Source organism: Pteronotus mesoamericanus, unplaced genomic scaffold (genome assembly GCF_021234165.1).
Source record: "Pteronotus mesoamericanus isolate MK-2021 breed Mesoamerican mustached bat unplaced genomic scaffold, CSHL_Meso_final contig_116, whole genome shotgun sequence".
NCBI lineage: Eukaryota > Metazoa > Chordata > Mammalia > Chiroptera > Mormoopidae > Pteronotus > Pteronotus mesoamericanus.
In genome coordinates this window covers 29,014,869-29,038,709 of record NW_026555027.1, presented here as the reverse complement: position 1 = coordinate 29,038,709, position 23,841 = coordinate 29,014,869, and the positions used below count along the sequence as shown (strand labels likewise).

At 30.7% G+C, this 23,841-nt stretch overlaps 1 protein-coding gene across 1 annotated transcript in view; it reads left to right on the top strand.

The window, feature by feature from the left end:
* The window catches only part of SI (sucrase-isomaltase), an 86,908-nt gene that overhangs the window by 5,930 nt on the left and 57,137 nt on the right, over positions 1-23,841 (top strand). Inside the window, exons 4-16 of the mRNA XM_054576904.1 lie at positions 732-841; positions 1,923-2,074; positions 3,331-3,502; positions 4,925-5,024; positions 6,289-6,401; positions 9,690-9,815; positions 10,406-10,537; positions 11,063-11,182; positions 13,057-13,170; positions 16,443-16,527; positions 18,177-18,294; positions 19,678-19,849; positions 21,948-22,064. Of these exons, the coding sequence (XP_054432879.1) occupies positions 732-841; positions 1,923-2,074; positions 3,331-3,502; positions 4,925-5,024; positions 6,289-6,401; positions 9,690-9,815; positions 10,406-10,537; positions 11,063-11,182; positions 13,057-13,170; positions 16,443-16,527; positions 18,177-18,294; positions 19,678-19,849; positions 21,948-22,064 (1,631 nt within the window). The remainder of the gene's footprint in view (positions 1-731; positions 842-1,922; positions 2,075-3,330; positions 3,503-4,924; positions 5,025-6,288; positions 6,402-9,689; positions 9,816-10,405; positions 10,538-11,062; positions 11,183-13,056; positions 13,171-16,442; positions 16,528-18,176; positions 18,295-19,677; positions 19,850-21,947; positions 22,065-23,841) is intronic.

The following is a 23,841-nucleotide window of genomic DNA, read 5'->3' as shown; positions in this document are numbered from 1 at the left end:
AAATGTAAAAAATATTAGCTAATCAAAAATTTAGACATATTATATTTTACTATGCTTTCCAGAATGCTTTGCTATTTTTTAAAAATGTAAGTATTTTTGGCCCTAAATTTTAAGGACAAGACTTGTGAAGTATATTCTCATCTGGAAGTAATGAGTAATGCATAGATTTTTAAAAAATATTTTTCATCCTCACCTGAAGACATGCCCACTAATTTTAGAGAGAAAAGAATGCAGGGAGCAGGAGAGAAACGTCATGTGAAGGAGACACATTGATTGGTTGCCTCTTGGGACACACCCCAACTGGGACTGAACCTGCAGCCCAAGCATGTGCCCTGACCAGAAGTCAAACCTGCGACCCTTTGGTCCACAGGGTGATGCTCCAACCAACTGAGCCACACTGGCCCAGGGCAAACTTCAGTGTTTTAAAGAGTCAATCTATGTCATCATTATTAGGTAGGGATGGTGAGGTTGATATGTACTTATTTTGTTTTGAAGTAGTTAAAAGTAGTTTGATATAGTTATGTCTAAGCTGCATTTATACTGTCTCAAGCAAAATAATGAATAAAAAATAAATGATTATATTAAGAATTTATTTTATGGTGTATCTTTCATATTGAAAAAGATAAATATTTGTGATAAAATCAATAACTATAAAATAAGAAATACTTTTAATAATTATTAATCTTTATAAATAAAGGCATGACTCATGATAAGTTAATTGTTTCTTTAAGGACTTGAATCCAAATTAAACAGGATATCTTCACCTACACTGTTTGGAAGTGACATTAACAGTGTTCTCCTCACAACTCAAAATCAGACACCCAATCGTTTCCGGTTCAAGGTTTGGTTTTTAAGATTTCTAAAATAAAGTTAATAATGAAAGGCATGTTATGAGCATACCCTTCACACTACCAAGACAGTTGTTCTCTCAAGGAAGGGAAGGGGAAAGTCAAGGAACATATAGCAAGGACTCATGGACAAAACCAAAGGGGAAGAGCTGAGGGAGGGAAAGAGGGAGGGGGCAAGGGAAAGTGGTGGGGGATAGGCAGAGACAAATGTATTTGAAAAAAAAATAAATTAAAAGAATAAAAAAAAGAAAAGAAATATATATTCCATAGTAAAAGACTAATTGGAATACTTGACTTTTCTGAGCTTGTTTACTCAAATGTAACAGTTTCTCAGGATTTATTTGGAGAATTTAATAATGTAGTCAATGCAAAGTATTTGATAAAGTATTTTAAGAAGAAAACTCAATAAACTTTTCTAATTTGTGTTATTTTAACTACTGACTGTGACTAAGGATTCATTTAAAATTTAATTTGAGAAAGGGTTTAAATGCACTGTATAAATGTGACTTACATTCCTTAGTTTTTTTTATTGGCATCATTTCATTTGTAATTTTAAAGAAACTGACTTTTGTGGTATTTTTTTAATCAAGTAGTTTGCTAGTACGTTCTCTTTGATTTGGAAGTGAAAACAACACCATATCCTTTGTATATTACCTTTTTAGCAAAAATTTCATAGGAATTAAGACTTTTTTAAAACAATTTAAAATCCTTATGGGATTTCTAAGGGATAAACATTGAAAAGCAACAAGGAAAAGTGAGTTCACAAAAATCTAGTATTCAACAATAAATATTTTATAACACTATCATTAATTTTTGCTAGTCAATAAAAATATTTATTTTATATACAGTACTTTTGCAACCAACAAATTCAATTTATTCCTTAACAATCTATACAATTAATTTTGTGTGCAGCTATTCAACAACATAGAAATAAAGTTTATGACTAGATTGATAACTCATCTATAATTTATTAAATATATTGTTTTCTATATGGAACTTGTATTTAATATAATTCAGAATTAGAAAATTAAGAGTTTTGAATCAAGTAATACTAACTTGTTTAAATCTTTGTAGATCACTGATCCAAATAATAGACGATATGAAGTACCCCATCAGTTTGTAAAAGAATTTAACGGAAATGCAGCTTCTGATACATTGTATGCTGTGCAGGTTACAAAAAGTCCATTTAGCATCAAAGTTACTAGAAAGAGCAATCAGAGGACTTTGTAAGTATTTTATATTTATATAACTTTAAACAGCTATTCAATTTCATATTATTTTAGAATTAGGAAAATATTAAATCATTTTCAGGAGGAATAGTTTTCCTTCCAAAAGAGCGTGGGTGTACATCTTTCTAAAGATATAATGATATAGGGGGGGTTATTTCCGGTGGATGAAAGGTGCTAGAATGGGCCAACCAAAGCTGAAAGTAAAAGCATCGATGATCAGTGTTAGCCTTGCCTATATTATCCCATACCTAGAACTCTTATTGTGTCCTTCCCCTATTATCTACCCACTTTGGTTGTCAATTTGTAGGATCAAATCGTTACTATTCAGAGAGGGGCTGATTTTCATAGTAATGTTAGAAGACTTTTCACATATATATAATTATATATGTTATATATAAAATTAAATATATAATTGTCTTAATTATGAATGTAGTGTGAGGAATATAAGTGGCAAAGAAGATAGTTTTCAAGATAAATTCTCTTGCATTTCCAAGAAAGGTTAACTAAGCAGTCAAGATCAAATCTTTGCATTTACTTTTCTTAAATATATTTTAATAAGTTGTAATTATTTTATGTAAAATCACAAAATATTAAATATTCTTTCACATGTCTCATAGTATATATTGATGTGCATAAAAAACCTTTATTCTTTTCTAAAAATGATTTTGAGCTTAATTTACTGTACATGTTAGAGGTGGAAACTCAGTATAGTGGTGCATTTTAAAATCCTGTCTCTGGAGAAAGGCAGAAGTGTGTTTGAAATTTTGCTCTCCTGCCTACTGGTTTGTCCCCTTGGAAAACAGGAATTAATTTTCCCAATTTCTGATACCTGTGAAATGGGATTTTTAAAGATACTTATGCTTCAGGATTGTGATGAAGTTTAAAGGAGAGAATGCATATTGAGGGAGTATATTGGTGATGAAGCAAATTGTGTTGATGGAATTAACACATTCTGGTTATGGTTTAATGCATGTGTTCCTGAGAAAAATGATCGCAGCTAATGAGTGACATATTTACAATGCCACCCACGTGAATATGGAGACCCATATTTACTAGAATTTTTTAACTTTATTTTTATTGTTTACACTCTTACAGATGCTCCTGTTTCCTCCCCTTTGCCCACCTCCTCCTAGCCCCTACCCTCTTTCCCTCTGGTTATCAGCACATTGTTGACTGTGTCTATGGGTTATGCATATATGGTTTTTGGGTAATTCCTTCACTTAAACATTTTTTACATTTCTTGCATGGTACAGGTTTGACACCAGCATTGGTCCCTTGGTGTACTCTGATCAGTATTTACAGATCTCAACTAAGCTGCCTAGTGAATATATTTATGGTTTTGGCGAACATATTCATAAGAGATTTCGTCATGATCTTTATTGGAAAACATGGCCCATTTTTACCCGGGATCAACTTCCTGGTGATGTAAGGAACTATTTTTCTTGTTATAAATAAAATCATTATATGAGAGTAGATGGTATTTTTAGCATATTTGAAACTCTCCAGTGTTACCTAATTCAGAAGCTTTTTCACTGTAAGGGTAAGGATTGATAGCAAAATCATAAGTTATATCAATAAATGACCAAGCAGTTTTATGCATATTAATAGGTATTTCCAGCTTGTTTTTGTTTTCTTTTGATTTGCATACTTTATCATTTCCTTTTCAGTCATACTTGTGCTTAAAACTACCTATGGCTAGTCATTTCATTAGAATAATCCCAAACTCTTATGTTATACATGGGTTTGTGTGATACAGTGTCTGCTTGTCCCTGGACATCATATTGAGCATTTATGCCTACTCCTTGCCCTTCCATAACCTATGATAATCTTCTATAACTTCATGTATTTGCACAGAAAAGTGGTTCTCTTTGTAGTATTGAAACTTGAAGTTCTTTAGAATATATACAATGTCACTGAGAACTCGTCTGAAGTTTTACTGCATAAGAATTTCTCCCACATTCTTTTATTCAGGATTAATATTTACTTTCTAACCTTCCATTCATATTTTAGTATGGAAATCATCACAGTGTATTATTTGTGTATATATTTTCCCATACTTCCAAAATATAAGGATTGTCAGGACAAAGATCATATCATTTAAAAACTAATTAATTTATGATTGCTTTAAGTCAAATTTTAGCAACTATTAAAATGCCAATGATAAGTATTTTATTCACCAAAATGAATAAGTAAATTTGTTTAAAAAAAACTTCATTTGGTACAGAATCACTAAGAAATTCTACCAATAATTTCTACAGTATCACTACCTGTAATAAACACCTAATAAACTCCAGGCTGATGACCTTGTAGCTTTATTAAATATGCTTTTCTTATCCATTCAGTGAAGAAGTCTTATTTCTTTCACCTTATAAGTGTAGTATCAGTTTGCTCCCTCCATGTCATCCACTTGTCACCTCTCATCAAATGTCCTGCAAAAGGGCATCTGATGAGCGTTCAAAGTGAGGTGGGCATGACCTGGGCATTCCCTGAAGTTCCTTAGGGATACATGGGCATATGGATAAGCATGTCAACCCCCTGTCATAAATAGCTTATTAAAACTCACTTAATCATAATAATATTCAAAAAAGTTAAGTAACCTGTTACCAATATAAGGCATATATTATGCAATGCATTTTATCTTAATATATTAATAATTAAAATCAGTTTGATGTTTTTGTGCTGTCAGGTTTCATTCATATGGCAGATACAGTGTAGGAGGGGAAATTAACGTAGGGATATAAGGGACAGGTTACAGAAACAAATTGGAATTTGTAAAACCCTTTTGAATAAATAATCTTTTCATATTACATGCACTTAAAATTTAATTTTCCAACTTTTGTCTTATAGAATAATAATAACTTATATGGCCATCAAACTTTCTTCATGTGCATTGAAGATACTTCTGGAAAGTCATTTGGTGTTTTCTTAATGAACAGCAATGCAATGGGTAAGAGCACTTTATCTGGTAATGTATTTAAACAAAACTTAGCTTGAAATATTTTAACTATGCTCTATATTCCAATCACAGATATTATATATCAGAACAAACTCTATTGTTAGTGATTCAGTATGTGAAATTATAAGTGCATTTTGTAGTTAGTGAGACAATGAATTTGTGCATGTCAGTGCTCTGTTTTGGAGAACGCGTGCTACATTGTTATAGTCAGGAACCTTCCTTTCCTTTCAGAGTGACATTGAAATACTGGTAATACATATGCCAAGGAACATTCCCATTTCCAAAGCTTCATTTGTTAAGATAAGTTAGCATGCACTACAAATACAAAAGAGAAAGGTCTATATAAGGAAAGAAAGAAAAAGGATTTCTTTTTAATTTATCATAAGTAATGGACAATGTTTTCATTTTTAATATTGTGAGTGCTGTATTTACATTTAAGAGGTAAATTGGTGACAACAAAAACCCCCACAAAAATAATATTTCAGTAATAATAGTAAGATAACCATATTTTACTTTGTATAATGTGCATTTTTTGCCCAAATGTTTTAGTGAAAAATAAGAATATGCATTGTACATGGGTAGTACCTGAAATACCTTGTATCTTTTCTTGTGTTTTGTAATTATTTGTTACATAAAATTCCTTGTACCATAATATGTTAAAAAATGAATACTAAAATTCCTTTATAATATAAAAATCAAGCATCTAAATATAAATGAACAAAATATTGAATTAAAATTAAAATGAAAGATTTTTTTCCTGCTGTTTGGGCCAAAAATGTGGGTGCATGCTATACATGGCAAAAATATGGTATATGGTTATCCAGGCAATTATTCTGTTTCACATACAAATATATCAAATTTTACATGTTTTTCTTAGAAATTAACATAATAATATGACCTTTCAGAGAATCTTCATTTAAAAATAACTAATTAAAACACAATTTTAGAAAGAAATATTTCTGTTATAAAAAACACTGGTCTTCTATCCCTTGCTATGAAATTTCTAGAAAAGCTTTTTCCAGCATCTTCACAGAGAAACATCTGATGTATCTTATCATAAACCTCATGCTTGTTGACGTTCTACTTTTCCCCTGTATTCTTCCTATTTTCAATGTCTTATTTCTTCACAATTATTTTAAAAATAGCATAAAATTATGTGGTTAATATAAATTACTTTAAATATGCACTATAATTATTTTATCACCATGAACCTTTCTCACTATTTACATATGCTTTTCCAATTTTTATTTTGTAGAGGTTTTCATCCAACCTACTCCTATCATAACTTACAGAATTACAGGTGGCATTCTGGACTTCTACATCTTTCTAGGTGACACACCAGAGCAAGTAGTTCAACAGTATCAAGAGGTGTGTTTCACATAATTCTTTTCTATAATATATATATTTTTTTCATCTACCATGTCTATATATTTAATTGACTTTATTTAAGATATTTGGGACCTGATAGCTAAATATATGTGTTTTTTGTTTGTTTGTTTGTTTTTGTTCAAAAACATTTGTTTCCACCTTCCTGCAACCACTTTTCCCTGCCCCCCTCCCCCACTTCCTTCCCCACTTTGGCTTTGTCCATGGGTCCTTTATACATGTTCTTTGACTTGACTCTTCTTACCATTTTTCGTATATGTGAGTTTGTGGTTTATTTTTTGTTTTTGTTTTCTATACAGTAAAGTCTCTATATATATTTAAATGTCTGCATTTCTGATATAAAATTGTTCTTTATTTTTAGGCAGTTGAGTTCAATAGTTGAATTTCTTTATAAGAAAGTATCTTCAAGCTTCAAGATAGGCTGTGGATGTATAGGTTGTACATCCTTGTAATAAAAACCCTAAAAGCAACCAAGTTATGAGGAAGGCTAATGGAACTAGCTGTCAATGCACAGTAGGTAAACTTCAGGAAAATTGGCTCTGATACTCAAGTTTATTTAGAAGGGCAGATTTTGAAACACAGTCTGAAGTCTTACCTCTTAAGGTTACTGTCTAAACAACTCTCACTTATGTATTAAATAATATCCTACTGTATCTGAGCCCAAGATGGACCTTAGGAGATAAAAGGTCAGGGCTTACCTTGAGCCTGATTTTGAAAGTTTCTTCTATGTAATTGTTCTCCTATGGCATATATAATTGTTGGTGTCATCATGGAAAACCAAATCATTTTACTGGTATTAGATTTAAGGACCAAGGCTGTTTTGAAATATTTTTATTGATTATATTTTGACATATAATTTCCATTTCCTAAGATAATCTCAAAGAGAAGGTAACTACTCTCAAAAACTGTCTTCAGTTAGGATCCAAAAGCCTAAAACTAGAGTAGCTAGGATCATACAGAATTGAATAATTGACAATGTCTAACAATTGCCAAATTGCCGTTGCTAAATGTGAATTTTGGAAGAGAACACAAAAGTTGCAGTCTCTGTTATATGAAATCATAATGGCAGTGCTAGGCTCACCTATGCACAGATTTGTGTATAGATTGCACATCATCAAAGCAGGGGGCAGCACATTTTTAAAGGATTTTGACATTTTATTTTTGAAATACTGATTGGGATAGTTGTCTATTACATGTTGAATAAAGCAACAGTTGAGCTTGACTCATGCTTGATGTGTGAATGCAGCATACATGTAGCAATGCACTTGCTTACATCATTTTATGGGTTGAGTTGTAGAGGCTTGAATTTAAGCAGTAACATAAAAGACAGATATATAATAGAGCACTATCAATCACTGTTGAATTTAAATGAGGCTCAAATTATGTGGGAAGTAAACAATAGAAAGTTTGTTTCTTGTTTGAAAGAAAGCCAGGTCTCCTCACTGTACAACCTAACATATTATTATATAGCATATAATAATAAATATTTTATATATTTTATGAACTATGTTATGTCACAGATATAATACATAAACAGACTCACAAAGAAAATTCAATCACATGTCCAAATCTTTAAAGCAATTTTGTGGAACATTAAGATATTTATAAATAAGAATTTTAAAAATACTGAGTTTTTGAAAGTTTTAGTTGATAAGTTATTTTAAAAATACATTTGATGTTTAAATTGAATAGAATACAATGACCTAATATTAGTGTTTTCTTTTAATTTTTACATAGTAATATTTAGACATACATAATGGAGAAATCATGGAATACATACACACACACACACACACACACACAACTAAACCATCATGACAAATAAGATTATTTGTCTTAATGTAACCTAATAGTCACTTTTTAGTGAAAAAATGGTATCAGCTACATCCATACTTCTGCTTGCAAAACCATGGTTCCTGTTAGTGTGATGAGACACTGATACTCTGTCATGGTCATACACTGAGCCTATTTGGGCCACAGAGGCAGTGGAAGAAGGAAATCCATTTGGCTCCTGGGGGAGAAGAAGCCAATGACTGCCTGTGCATGAGATGAGACAAGTACCTTATAGAATAACTGAGTGGGAGCCTTATATAATATATTTTATTAGTATTTTTGAAAATGTAAGGGGATAGGAATTGTATACATTTTAAAAGATTTTATTTATTTTTAGAGAGAGGGGAAGGAAGGGACAAAAAGAGGGAAAGGGAAATCAATAAAAAAAATTATGGTACATTTACACAATGGAACACTATGCAACAGAAAGTAAAAAAGAATTACTACAATTTGAGACAGTATGGATGGAACTAGAGAGCATTATGCTAAGCAAAATAAGCCAGGGGGTTAAAGACAAATACCATAGGATCTCACCTATAAGTGGAACCTAATCAACAAAACAAAGATGCAAAGAAAATATGACCAGCAACACTGAAAGAAAAAAGAAACCAAGAGAATCAAGAGAGAAGAAGGGAGGGGTGGGGGGAAAGGGAAGGGAAAGGTCAAGTCAAGGAACACATAGCAAGGACTCATGGACAAAACCAAAGTGGGGAAGGATTGAGGGAGGGAGATGGAGGAGTGGGGCAAGGGAAAGTGGTGGTGGGAAGGTGGAGACAAATGCATTTGAACAAAAAAAAATTAAAAAAGAGATTATATTTAGGAAAATAAAATAACTTTATAAAACCAAAAAAAAAAAAAAAGAAAAAAAAAACATCAATCTGTTGCTTCTCACATGCCCCCAGCTGGGGACCTAGCCCACCACCCAAGACATGTGCCCTGTCAGGGAATGGAACAAGTGAATTTTCAATTTGCAGATGACACCCAACCCACTGAGCCACACCAGTCAAGGCAAAATTGTATACTTTTAAACGTCTTCTTTTCTTACATGGTGGTCGTTCATTCATTCATTCATTCATTCATTCTGTTACTAATGGAAGGGGGAGTGTGGTCAAACAATTTCCTTTTTATCTCTTTGATACTATTCATTTATTTTGTTCTTTTATTTTACATGTTGTTCATAATATACCTTTGCAAATAATACTTTAAGTGTTTTCTAATTTTTCAACACAAAATAAACAAACAATGACAAAACATAAATGTAAGTTTTTAAGATCAGAATTCTAACAGAATATCTGGGACATATTTGAAAATGCAAGTAACACTTAATATTTGTTTGAAATATGTAGTTAAATGAATGCTAGAAATATAATAGAATAAGAAGCATATTAATAAGTTTTGATGCTCATTGAAACTAATTATATGTTCATTTACTTTAAGCTCATTGGACGACCAGCAATGCCAGCATATTGGAATCTTGGATTCCAACTGAGTCGCTGGAATTATAAATCACTTGATGCAGTGAAAGATGTTGTAAAAAGAAATCGAGAAGCTGGCATACCATATGTAAGTGGGATAAAGGGTTTGTTGGAGGGGATACCATGTTAAATATTGTCACACAATAATAAAGGTAGGAAACTGTCACAATTGCATATATATATATATATGCATATATAGATGATTAAGCTGCCTTTTAATGATAAAGTACATTTATTACCACACATAATGCCCAGATCTATGTGAAATTTTGAGAATTGATTATGGGTTATACTATGACAGAATACATGTTTAACTATGTGCAAAATCATAGTATTTTAGTAGACTTTATTTTTAAAGCCTATATACTTTGTAAGATAATAAAATATAATATATTTTATTTAATGGGTAGGTATTGTTTTCTGTACAATTAATCACTTTATATCATAATGCATATTTAGTTATCACTAAAACAGATGCGAAGAATCATAATGTTTTTTTACTTTAGAATTAAAAAAATCTAGTTTGGTAAAATAAGTTTTTTATGAAATAAAAGGGATCTAAGTTCATTTACTTTTTAATAATTATATTTATAATGCAAATTTATAGGACTTAAAGGCTGAAGTGATTAGAGAGTTAATTCAGTACTATTTACTAATACATGCTCTGCTCGTTTTTAGGATACACAGGTCACTGACATTGACTATATGGAAGACAAGAAAGACTTTACATATGATAAAGTTACTTTCAATGGTCTCCCTGAATTTGTTCAAGATTTACATGATCATGGACAGAAATATGTCATCATTTTGGTAATGAGAGATTATATATTAATACAATTTTAATATTTACATTTTTGTCAGTTAATAGATTTTCTATAGTTTTTATTTTCTATTGGGTCTGTAATGTGCCATTGAGTCATCTCTGACTACTATCATGCCTATGGCATCTTTTATGGAGTCAATCCATTTCATATTTGGTCTTCCTCTTTTCCTGCTGCTTTCTAATTTTTCCAGCACTACTGTCTTTCACAAAGAACTCTGATAGGCCAGCATTAGGACAGCTTCAGTTTTGTCATTTTTATAAGCAATGTTTTAGTCTTAATTTGCTCTATGATCATTTCTTTGTATTTCTGGTGACCCAGGGTATCCACAGAACTCTCCCCCAACACCATAGTTCAGAGAAATCTTTTGTGTTTTACTATTAGTCTTCTTTGCTGTTCTACTTTTACACATATATGTAGTAATTGGGAAAATGAGAGTGTAGATGATCTTATCCTTGCTTTCTAATGACACATCTTTGCTCTTGGTGATCTTTTCTAATTCATCTATTATTAGGACCCTGGAATTGCCATAAGTCGTCGTGCAAACGGAGCACCATATGACACCTATGAAAGAGGAAATGCACAAAAAGTGTGGGTAAATGAGTCAGATGGGACTACAGCAATTATTGGAGAGGTAAATTATAATAATTATTAAAGTTGTATGGCTCAAATATTTTGCTGTGCAGTGACAAAGTTTTGTGTGTGTGTACTCACATTCAAATCTAAGTTTGATATTTTAATTGTATAGAGAAATTTTAGACAGAGGAAATGTTTCGATTATCTCTAAAACAGTTTTTCTAAGAAGACAGATCATTTTTAGTGCTATACACAATTAAAACTAAAAATAACAAAATAGAAATAATTAGATTAATATAAAATTCTGATAATTTTATGTAAAATAATGCATTATAATTTGAGTACTTATTTGCTGTGTATTAAGTTTTATAGTTTATATTTAATCTTCACAATAAATAATGAGATAACTATGATTAAAATTCTTAATTTACAGGTGTAAAGCTGAATTCGAGAGAGGTGAAATAACTTTCCTAATATCACAGAACTAATAAGAGCAGAGTCAGGAAACTGCTTAGCTCCAAAATGCAAAATCTTAACCAAGATAAATATTATTTTGAAGACAACTTTATAAGACATATCAAAACCCATAATGTCTAGATACATTGACTTTGTGATTCTGCTTCTGAAATTTAGTTAAAAAGAATAAAATGGGAGAAAATATAAATTCATACAAAGATTATTAAAGCATTATTTTAAACACTGATGAATATCTTAGTCACCATGTTTTATCTCATTTATCAAAGTTAAAATTTCTGTTGAAAGTTTTTTTTCAATTATAAGCTCTTCCAGAAAACAGAATTTCCTCCCTATAAAAAGATGCATCTATAAATTAAGTACTGAGATGGTATGTATTGTTTTATGGGTTACATTTAATCATCACAATAAAATAATGTGATAGCCATGATTAAAATTATTAATTTACATGAGAAAAAGTGAATTTGAGAGAGGTCAATTTCCTACTCATAAAACCTAATAAGAAGTCACATAATACATTTTGTTAAGGCCTGCTCAGTTGGATATGGACAGATCAGATGACCAATATGCATGATTTGGGTATAAAACAGTATTATCTCTCCCGATGTATTTGAAATTGATTTCTCCTTGTGTAATATGATTTTGAGTAATAAATAAAATGATTTAAAGAAATGACAATCAAAAAGAGGCAGCATAATATGTGTACAGTTTAATAGCATGGGTTCTGATATGAGATTGCCTGGATTTGAATTTCATCTCTGCCACTTACTAGCATTTGACCTTGAATAACTTATTTAGTTTCTCTGTTCATCACTTCTCTCATCTGTAAAATGAGTTTAATTTTAGTATCTACTTCATCTGTAAAATGATGATAAAAATAGTACCTTATCTCCTAAAGTTCTAATGAAGAGTAAATGGGTTAATAGTAACAAAAATGCTTGAAACATTGTCCAGCACATAAGCATCATATCTGAATTTGTTAAATTATATATTATATATATATAATTTATTATAATAATTTTAAATATAATTTCTATATATATGAAGTTTTTCACTTGAATTCTTTGGAAGCAGTTGCCTTTGGAAATGAACTAATAGTGCACTTTCTCTTACCAGACAATGAGTGTATTATACAGTTTTTGTTTTTTAACCTAACTTACTAGGATGCTTAGAATTAAATTAAGTTGCAAGCAAAACAGCAGCCTCACCCCATGTACTTCCATTTTTCCTTTCATAAATACTTCATGTTCTCATTCTCTTTTTTTACTTTAACTACTCTCTCTTAAATGCTTTTTAAAGTAAGCCTGGGATTATTGTAAACATGCATGGTAAATGGATCACATATGCTTGAAGAATACAACATTATAACTCTGATAATTGCTCTCCACTCAATTGTTCTGAATTATCATTTATTTATTTTTAAATATATGTAAATATGTGAATGATCTATTCTTTTAGGTATGGCCAGGATTATCAGTATACCCCGATTTCACAAACCCAAATTGCATAGAGTGGTGGGCAAATGAATGCAGCATTTTCCATCAAGAAGTAAAATATGATGGACTTTGGATTGTAAGTAGCTATTCTAAAACAGCGATTTTGGATGATAAAAATTAAATATTTTTTTCATTAAATAATTGTAAGTCAACAGAATATATTTTGTATCTTATGAACATAAAGGGTCATAATATTTTCTAGAATGTACAAATATCATACCTGTCATGTTCATGGGTTAGACAAGAATAAAAACTAAAAGCTGCAAATTGACATTTTCCTTTTTTAGTAATATCCTTTATAGAATAAATTTCAATTCTGTTACTAAGGTGTTGTATCGTTATGACCAATAATTCAGAGTTGAAAATCAGTTAACAAGATTTGAGGATAATCTTATAGTAGTAATACTCCAAAAACATGTATTAAGTCTGCAGTAGTCAAGCAATTGCAGTAGTATGAACTGGAATAAACCCTCACCCTTAGAAACATTTTTTAGTAAGTTATGAAACAGAACAAATAAAAACTGGCACTAGGTTAAGTGTTACATCTCAGCAGCAACAACAACAACAACAACAACAACAACAAACAAAATCCTAGATAGCTGGTATATTTATTAAATGAAAATACTAATGTTTAAAAGTTTCCTTGGATGAAGTTTTATATTTGTAGCTATTGATAACCTCCTGCTAAGATTATTGCATAGAATCATACTTGATTATAGTTAATGATTTCATGTCTGTTGTTATGGAAATTATAACTGCATTTGGGAATGAAACTACTTGATGAGACTGGAATTCTGTATTTCAGAAAAAAAATAGTCTAATAAACCTGAAAACAGAGAAAACATGAGGGATTTTGTTCACAGTTTTTACAGTGGTTCTCAATTTTGAAAGGCAAGATAATGAGTATCTGAGGGGTAGTTATATTCTCTATGGCTGTTTAGGTCCACAATATCTCTATTTTCTTACAGTACTCATTATTCATTCAGTCATTATTTTAGTTATTAATTTATGTATCAATTCAAACAATTGTTTAGTTAACAAGTCTTTATCTTGCACCATCAATATATCAGGTATGTATATCAGGGAATATGAGGATAGGAAAGTTATGTTTTCTGGAGACAACATGAAACTGAGTCAAAGATTAAGCATAATCATTAGGATTCTTATGATAGCAATGGAATGAGATGAAGAAGATTTGGTTATTTAACAAAAAGATATCAGTGGGATCATGATGATAAACCTAGCAGCTGGTAGAAATTTTTTAAAAATGTATTTGCTCTTTAGTTTTCTTTTCAATTTTAGCTCTAGTTTTAGTTGCCTCATTTACTTTAAATTAAAAGTTTCTTCATTCCTTTTTGTTCTCTTGCTTAGGAAACAGTTTGAATCCATTAGAATGGAGGTAGGAATATAAATGACACTTTCGGAATAGCAAAAGAGAAGCTAGCTGGCTGTTCTGTAGAAAGAGAGAATACTCCATTTCCTAAGTCCTTTTAAGAGTGAAATACCTGATTCATCACCAAAGAAAGAGGGAATGGGAGGAGGAGGAGCATCTGAGAGGGGAAGAGTTGTTCTGATGCTAATATAAAAGCACTTTGATTAATGCTCAATGAAACAAAATACAATATGATAATTAATAGGATTTCAAACCTCACTAAATGTCACTGAATTCATTATACTATGTATAAACAGTGGGAAGTTCTTATTGGAATAACTGCCAAATCCTACTACTAAGTTATTTCTTTATTTTTTTTCCTCAATTTTTTTTCTGATAGAATGAATATACAGTAAAATAATTGTCATTTAACTCTTGACATTTTATTTTTAAGTGAAATTTAAAAATAGTTTTATAATACACTAGATACTCAATTTAGATTCCATGCTAATCTGTTTTGAAGTTTTAATATTAAAATCACTTAGAAAAATTACGTGAGCTAAATTGCCATCGAAAAATATTGAATATAATAATAGCCTAGGCAATTTTAATACATCATTCCAATATATACTCTAGAATAACTGCATAAGTTTCCTTCTTTGTGGCTATTAAGAAAATATTTGGAAAATGAAAATATTTACTTCGTAAAATCTATATCATAATGAGAAATGTATTCTTCGGAGCACACTTCATCCTCACTTTAATTTCACCGGGGAATGATGTGGACTGGGAAAATGGAAAGGTAATGAAGAGAACATGCTTCTGAGGAAAACAAAATTAATAAGAGACTCAACTAAGCCTGATGTTTTTGTAAGAACAGAGACTACAGAGATGTGGGAAGTAGGGCTTAACAATGTACAGGGAGGGGCAAAAGTAGGTTTATAGTTCATATGGAAAACAGTACAATAATTAATAAATAATATTAATAATGCAAGAATAAACTCTGTTTTGTATACTCACAACTGTAAACCTACTTTTGCTCTGCCCTGTATAGAGGTCCTTCAATGCAATTAACAGAAAAGGAAAAAGAAGGATTTCTTAAGCTTGTGTAGTGTGGTGTATGATTTTATATCTTTTATTTTTTTGTCCAAAGACTTAACTGGCTATGGTCACAAATCTAGTAAGTGGCAAGATAAGTTTGGGGACTAGGTTTACATGGCAAGAAAATCAGCAAACAATACCTCACACCTCTGTTTCCAACAGATGTTTAAGTCACTGGTTCCCCTGTTGTGGTCTTCCAGCACTATGATCTCCAGAGACTCTTCCAGAGGTTTAGTTGAGTCATACTATTCTTATTAGGATACTAAAATGCTATTTGCTTTATTTCACTTTTATTCTCTCATGGGAGCACAGAAGTTGTGGGCTAAACAAAGAATGCTATGCCTGGTTGCTAGATGCACATACATCTTAGAAATGAGATAAATGCCAGCTGAAATTAACAAACTATAACAATGCACATCTTAGAACCTAAATATATGCCAGTTGAAATGAACAAACTATTGAATAAATAAATGTGCTAAAATATGTTCTGTGATACACTCTCATTAGAAAGAGTGATACAATTATTTAGAAAGGCAATTGCATAGTATTTGTATTTAGTGGTTTATATGTATAATTAAAACTAGGTTAATGAAATACATTTTGCTTGTGTACAAATTCCTGAATCTAAAGTACCTCTCTCTGTTACCTGTTGTCTACATTCATGCAAAAGCAAATAATATTTTTCTCAGTATAATGACTTGTTCATGAAGTAGAATCAAGCAGTGAGTAAAGACAAATTTGTTTTTAGATTGGTAGCTTACATTTATCACCTAAGAGTAAAACAATATCATGTTTGCCTTAGATTTTAAAAAAATTGCAAACAAATAGAGCATAATTACTTCAAATCTGCTGTTCTTCATTTTATATCAATTCAGGACATGAATGAAGTTTCCAGCTTTGTTCAAGGTTCACAGAAAGGTTGCAAAGAGAACAAACTGAATTATCCACCTTTTACTCCTGGTAAATTTCATTTGGTTATCTACTTGGTTAACACTAACTGCCAACTGGTGAATTCTAACATGTATTTCTAAATCACAAAGTGTGGTAAATTTTGAGACCCTGAAATCAATATTTTTGTTTGTTTTACTTTTGGCTAAAATATTTATGCCTAAGGAAAGGACAATGATATTAAATTTCTATATAGCATATTGACTTTAATTGCTATTGATTGAATAATTAATGAAAAAAACCAAATTTATTTGAAATAATAATTTGTGACCATTTTTTCATAAGCACTTTTTGGTAAGTCTATGTAGTTATTAGAATGTACCTGATAAGAATAGTTCATTTCACATATTCTAAAAACATGTTTTGTATCATTAAATATGAGTAAAATAAAAAAAGAAAAATATGTGGTTTTTGGGGAATATATTGCTACAAGACATCTGAAGAAGACGACAATAATTATTGCAACATCGTATATGCGTGCACATTAAAGCACAATAAGAAAACTGAAAGACGAAGATTTGAATTATTTGTAATTGTGTGACAGATCTACATGTATAGAGTTGCATCATTTTGTAAATTTTTTAAGTATGTTTTACTGATTATACTATTACAGTTGCCCTGATTCTTCCTGGTTTTCCCCTCTCTGCCCAGTCACCCTCTTCCCTCCAGCACCCTCCAGCAACACCACCCCTTGGCTCATGTCCATGGGTTGTGCACATAAGTTTTTTTTGCTTCTCTATTTCCTATACTATTCATAACATCCCCCTAACTAGCCTGTCCTGGGGCTGTGACACTGGCACCCATGGTATCCCTCCCAATTTTTATCCACCACACGTGAAGATGGGACTACCTGTTCCACCACCACTGCCGCCTCTTGGTGCCAAATTGCGTCTCCTTGTCTCTCCTCCCAGACTCTGTGTCTCCGCCCCTCCTAACTGCCTGGATGATTGTGGCTTCTTTAAATCCTTGGTTTTCAGACTTCCATATAGTTCTATTTTTCTGGCAGTTCTGGGTGATATTTGTTTTAAGGTTAGTTGTAATTCTTCTTGTGGTTGCGTGAGGAGTCAAAATGTGTCTTCCTATGCCTCCATCTTGACCAGAAGTCAGAATTAGGTCATATTTAAGTAAACTATTCTACTATAAATCTTGAAAATGTACCTATAGTTATTTGATATATAATACAAAAGTGTATAGTTATATATGTATATATAAATAAAAGGTCATTTTTTTCCTTTGGATTTAATAGTGAATTTAGGAAGCAGAGTATTTATTAATGAAAGTGCAAATCTAACGTTAATCAACAGGAGAGGAATATGGAGACCTAGTTGGAACTTAGCTTAAATCATTCTCTTTTACTGTTTCTTAACTGAGTATGGTATTACATAACCTGTCATTTAAAGATTATACAGTTTAAAATAGCAAAACTCTCTTATAAAGTTTAATATTTTAATTTATTTATTTGAAAGGGAGCGATACATTGATTTGTTGTTCCATTTATTTATACATTATTAGTTGCTTCATGTATGTGCCCTGATAGAAGATAGAACCCACAGCTTTGGTGTATCAAGACAAAGCTCTAACAAACTGAACTACATTTTTAGGGTTGTAGAGTTTAAAACAGCAAAGAATTTCTTTAAAATATTTCCTATATTTTTTCCAAGATATTCTCGACAAACTCATGTATTCCAAAACAATTTGCATGGATGCTGTGCAGTACTGGGGAAAACATTATGATGTTCACAGCCTCTATGGATACAGCATGGCTATAGCAACAGAGAAGTAAGTGCAATTTTATTCAGAAATTTCTTTGATATTTATTGTCTAGAATATCTTTGATAATTTACTGAAAACTCTGGTAAATAGCAAGTATAAGAAAGGTTACATTTTCATGTAAAAATAAGTATAGTAGAGCATTAGTTCTTTTAGTATTACTTATGAATTGGGAACTTAGTTATCAAGAATAACAGTCTATGTATTTAACTGATTCTTTTTTAATTTATAGATTTAAATTCCTTTTCAAAAGTTTGATTGAGTTTTCTATCTCTGAATATAACCAAGTTCTAACCATAAACTTCACAATTAGCAGAGAAGAATGGTGTTTCTAGAACAAGTCTTTATTTATTTTTCAGAAGTGGGATTCAATTAAAATGTAATTTTTGATATAGTATCTCCCAATGTAGTTTTCCAATGCAATGTGTTACCTGTATATAAAAAAGGACACAGCACAAAACAAAGGAAGGTGACAATCTTCTATTTATTGCCTACTATTTTCCAGCCTTTGTATAAAGATGTGCAATATAATTGTCTATAAAATCAGATCCTTGTCTCAATGTTTTTTTTTTTTAATTTTTGTATAATTAAATAACTACAACTTAGTTTTAATCCAAACACATGTTTATCTGGACCTATGTTCATTTTTACTTCAGTTTTTAAACTCTGTAAAACATTATATATTACATTATATAAATGAGTAAATTGTAGGAAAAAACACTATCTTTCAACATTATAAAGGTACTAATACAGAAAAAGCAGCTGAAAATACTATTATACTTTTACTAAGTTTGGATAATTTTATACACTGAATTTAACCTTTATTTATTTCTCAATTTATGGAAAAAAAAGAAGGTCAATAAATCTTAGGTAGCAATAGAAGTGAGATGGATAACCCTAGTAGTTGTGGATGGTGAACTTCTAAGAACAAAATAAAATACTTCTTAAATACATACATTTTATCCCAACATTACTTATGAATGTTTGATAAGGCAGACATTAATATATAATTAAAATCACTGAGCTACAAAAATGTGTATTGGGTTAACATTCAGATTCCTACATTTCATATTAAAATTTTTCCATGAGTGTAAACTATGTATTTTAAAAAACAAATGTTAAGTGAATAAAAAGACCATATATTTATTTAATTTTGTAAAGGAAGTCATTTATATTCTGAATCATTTGTAAAAGTTTTACTCTGTCAGTATTTGACCTGAGTGTATTTAAATAAATCTTGATAGCTAAATATAAAATTAACATAAAACTTTGATAAAATAATTGAAAATATTATAGCTTGGCTCTAGGAACTGTAATATAAGTATTTGAAATTTCTAAATATCAGTATTATTTTTAAATAAATCTTATTTATTAATTTGATTTTACTTTTAGAGCTGTAGAAAAAGTTTTTCCTAACAAGAGGAGTTTCATTCTCACGCGGTCAACTTTTGCGGGAACTGGAAGGCACGCTTCACATTGGTTAGGAGACAATACTGCTTCATGGGAACAAATGGAATGGTCTATCACAGGAATGCTGGAGTTCAGTTTGTTTGGAATGCCATTGGTAAGCAGTTTCACACAATGTTTTTCATAAAAGCTATGAATTACACTTAATGTGATATTATCTTAATAATTATTGGTAAAATGATAAAAAGTATGTTACAGAAAATGTAATATTTATTCTTAGAGAATTTAGGAGAAAAACAGGAATAAAAGTAATGTCTATAACATCAAGAAAATTAGATAATTAGATAAACAAAATTTAATCAAATAAAAATATGTCACGAAACAAATATCAATATAAATAAAACATAGAAAAAGCTTATAAAGCACCAAATAAGATGGTAGGAAAAAGCTCCAAATAAATTACTAATAAAAGGATATGTCAAAGACTAAATATATTAAAATACTTTAATTGTTTATGTTAAAAAATAAAGCTTCTTTCTCTATATAAAATAGATAAGGACAGAGACCACTTAAAAGTTTTAAAAGCAGATACTATTTATACTTGACAATCTTAAAAATAAGACATTTTGTAAGTCTCTTTATATAGAGCAAAAAAAAAAGTATGCAATATTCATATTAAGCAGTACAAGATGAACAGTAATTTAAAACAATGATACTTGACTATAGATATTTAAATAGATTAATATGGATAAAAGACATAGGTCTATGCATTAATGAAAATTTGTTAAGTGATAGTACTCTCACTGTAGATCAGAGAGTAAAGTACCAATTATTTATATGGACAATTGATTATCCATTGATAAAATTGATTTATGTTTTTGACCATACACAAAATCAATCCCAGAATGATTAAAGGCCTATATGTAAAACTTTAAATATTTTATAAGAAAGTATAAGTGGGTAACTATGATGTGAGGGTGGGAGAGTAATTTCTTAAACAGAACATACATGGCGCAAAAAATAAACATAAGTTTGACTACAACAAAATGAAAATTTTGGTTCATCAAAAGACTATTTAAAAAAATAAAAATAAAAATTACCCATGTACTGGGAAATTATATTTTCAACTTATATAGACAATAAAATGATTAATATTTAATATAAAGTACTTATGAATCTTCAGAAGGTAAAAATATTTTTTAAAAATTAGCAAATGATATTTGTAGGCAATTTTATCAAAAGAGAAATCCACACGAACTTAATCAGAGAAGTGCAAGTATAAACTGGTCAGATACATTTTATATACATACATATGATAGTAAAAATTAAAAGTCAGAAATTAGGAAGAAAATGGAGCATTGGGAAATGTCATGCACTGATACCGTTCATACAAATGGTTACAACTGCTTTTGATTAAACAATGTACATTTTGAATAAACCAGGAAATAATCATACATATGCATATATAATGATAAAATAGTTAAGTTTTTTGACATACTCACAAAGAAATATGTATGTAAATCTTGTAGAATCAATGTTTATAGCCATGGGATTTTATACAATAGAGAACTAGTAGAGCCACTTAACATAATTTAATCTCACAAAAATAAATCTTTGGGGGAAAAAAATGAAAAGCAGTGTGATGCATACAACATACCATGTTCATAAAATTAATTACCATGATAATACTAATATATTATTGATAGATACATAAATACTGTTTAAAAAAAGAAATGTTTGCAAATAGTAATGCTAAATTAAGGAAATGGTTTTCTCAAGTTCTTGAAAAAAGACGTATGCAATTTTATTTGAGTACATATCAAGTAGCTTTTTTAATAATTTACTCCTACAGTATTATATTAGCAATAAAAAATAACTGGAGCTGTTTTGGAATAAGAAACAGCACACTTATTAATGTAATTTTACTTTATACATTGAATTAACAATGATTAGATCAAAGGAGAAAATAAATACCAAAGGCGAAGAAAATGTATAAAAGACAATGAAATAAAATTTAAATTGAAAAATTAAAATTAAAAAAGAGACAATGAAGAAAAGAGAGTAAAATATGGAATTAGAGGCAATTATGGAACAAATATACAAAATAAATAACCTACATTGAGGGAGAATATATGAAGACAGTAAAACAAAAAGATTATAAGTACTGAAAATTAATCCATTGAGGTAAAAAATGTGATGCTCTGGACAATTTGAGAATCTTCATATTACAAATAATAGATATACTTGTTGTTTAGGTTGGAGCAGATATCTGTGGATTCGTGGTTGAAACTACAGAAGAGCTTTGCAGAAGATGGATGCAACTTGGGGCATTCTATCCATTTGCCAGAAACCATAATGCTGAGGGATATATGGTAAATGCCTCTTGTTTTCTTTGTTTTGAAATAAAACATAATCTTATTTTTAGCAAAGTACTTAAATTTGTATCCACAGAAGATATGGTCTGAAAGTTTGTAGCATAATCTGAAAACAAGAGTTAGCAGTCCTCTTCTTAAAGCCTGTAAAATTTCTGTATGTATAAAAATGGTAAAATAAGAAAATCATGAAAGATAATGTAGTCATTATAAATATTTTATTTAAAACTAAGACAGTTTTAATTTTATAAATATATATATATATAAATATATAAATATAAATTAAATCACAACTGTTTAAATTAAAGCTAAAGATTCTTGAGTCTGATTCTTGGATTCTAACAAATGTCAGGTAATTTTTTTCATAAAATATGTAATATACTATTAAAGATTTTCAGCTTTTGTTTTGTTTAAGAAACAAAAAAAGGTAAAGCCACTTGCAAAGCAGTTTGAGTCCAGAATATTTCTATAATAAACAAAAGTGGAATTACATGATGGGAAAAAATACAGTAACACTTTGAAAAGCATGCATCTGAATTGGTGGGAGCGTAAGGACAGAGGGAAATACAAAGCTGTTCTATCAGCCCTTGAGAATTCTTGCTGTGAGCTCCCGTGGACATATTTTTCAGATGGAATGGTGAAATTAGGGTAAACCATGGATTCACTTATGTGTATAGTGGGTAAGAAATTGTTCACTGTTTGCATACTGGTTACATATAGGGCCTTAATTCTGCCTGAGAAAAGGGACAGCCAGTCAGAATTTAGCTTGGAAAGAGGCATAATAGAATAGAAGTAAAAGGTATTAATTGTAGATAAGTAACTTTCTAATCTATCTAAATTGTGCTTTCAAGAAATTTGTATTCCTGGGAGAACCTTATATGAATTACACTATACTCTGTGTTTATTTATGTCCTCCAAAAAGCAGATGCCAAAGCAGAATTAGACATGTTAGACATTCTTTGGTGAAATACTTGTGTAGGATAAAGGAAAGAGAGCAGGAAAAAAAAGTGAAGAGAGGCTTCAGATCACAATTAGGCCTGAACCTGGTGAGATGAAGGCAATGAAGGAGGTCTGATGGAGAGAGTCACACGTTGGGTCACGGGATTACCAATTCCAAGGAAGTTTCAGTTAGCCTAGTGTTTAACTCCTCAAGGCAAAATTGAGCATTGTGAGTCCTGGGCTTGAATAGTATTCTCACCATTCTAATTGATTAGCTAGGAGTAGCCAAAGGGAAATATGGCTTTATGGTAAAAACAAAACAAAACAAAACAAAACAAAACAAAACAAAACCATGATAGTGAATTCAAGGAGGCAATAGCTGGTACCCTTCGTTAATTCTGATACACATAGCAAGAAATATAAGCAGGTTTGCTCACATAATTGTGCCTTGGCTGAGAGTCAGTTGATCTAGCTTAGGCTTGGCAGAGAGGCTGTCATTTAAGTTGCAAGTCTGCAAGCTGGCCAGGCAGCTCTGCTTCCTGAATCCTTGGGCCAGCGCACCATCTGGGCTTATTCTTCTATAGGCAGTGGTAAGGGAAAAGGCAACAAGTCCTCAGGCAAGCACACTGTAAGCGCTAATTTGAATGTGTCACATGAGCCAGAGTGTGTTACATAGCTGAGCATAAAATGAAGAAATGGGCCAAGTGTATATCTCCACCATTAGTTGTAGGGGTTGTAAAGCTACACAACCAGGTTTGGTTACAAGGAAGTAGGATGTTTTGAGCCTTTAATTCCATCTACCATAAAAAATATCAGTGAAAAATTCCTTGCTAATGCA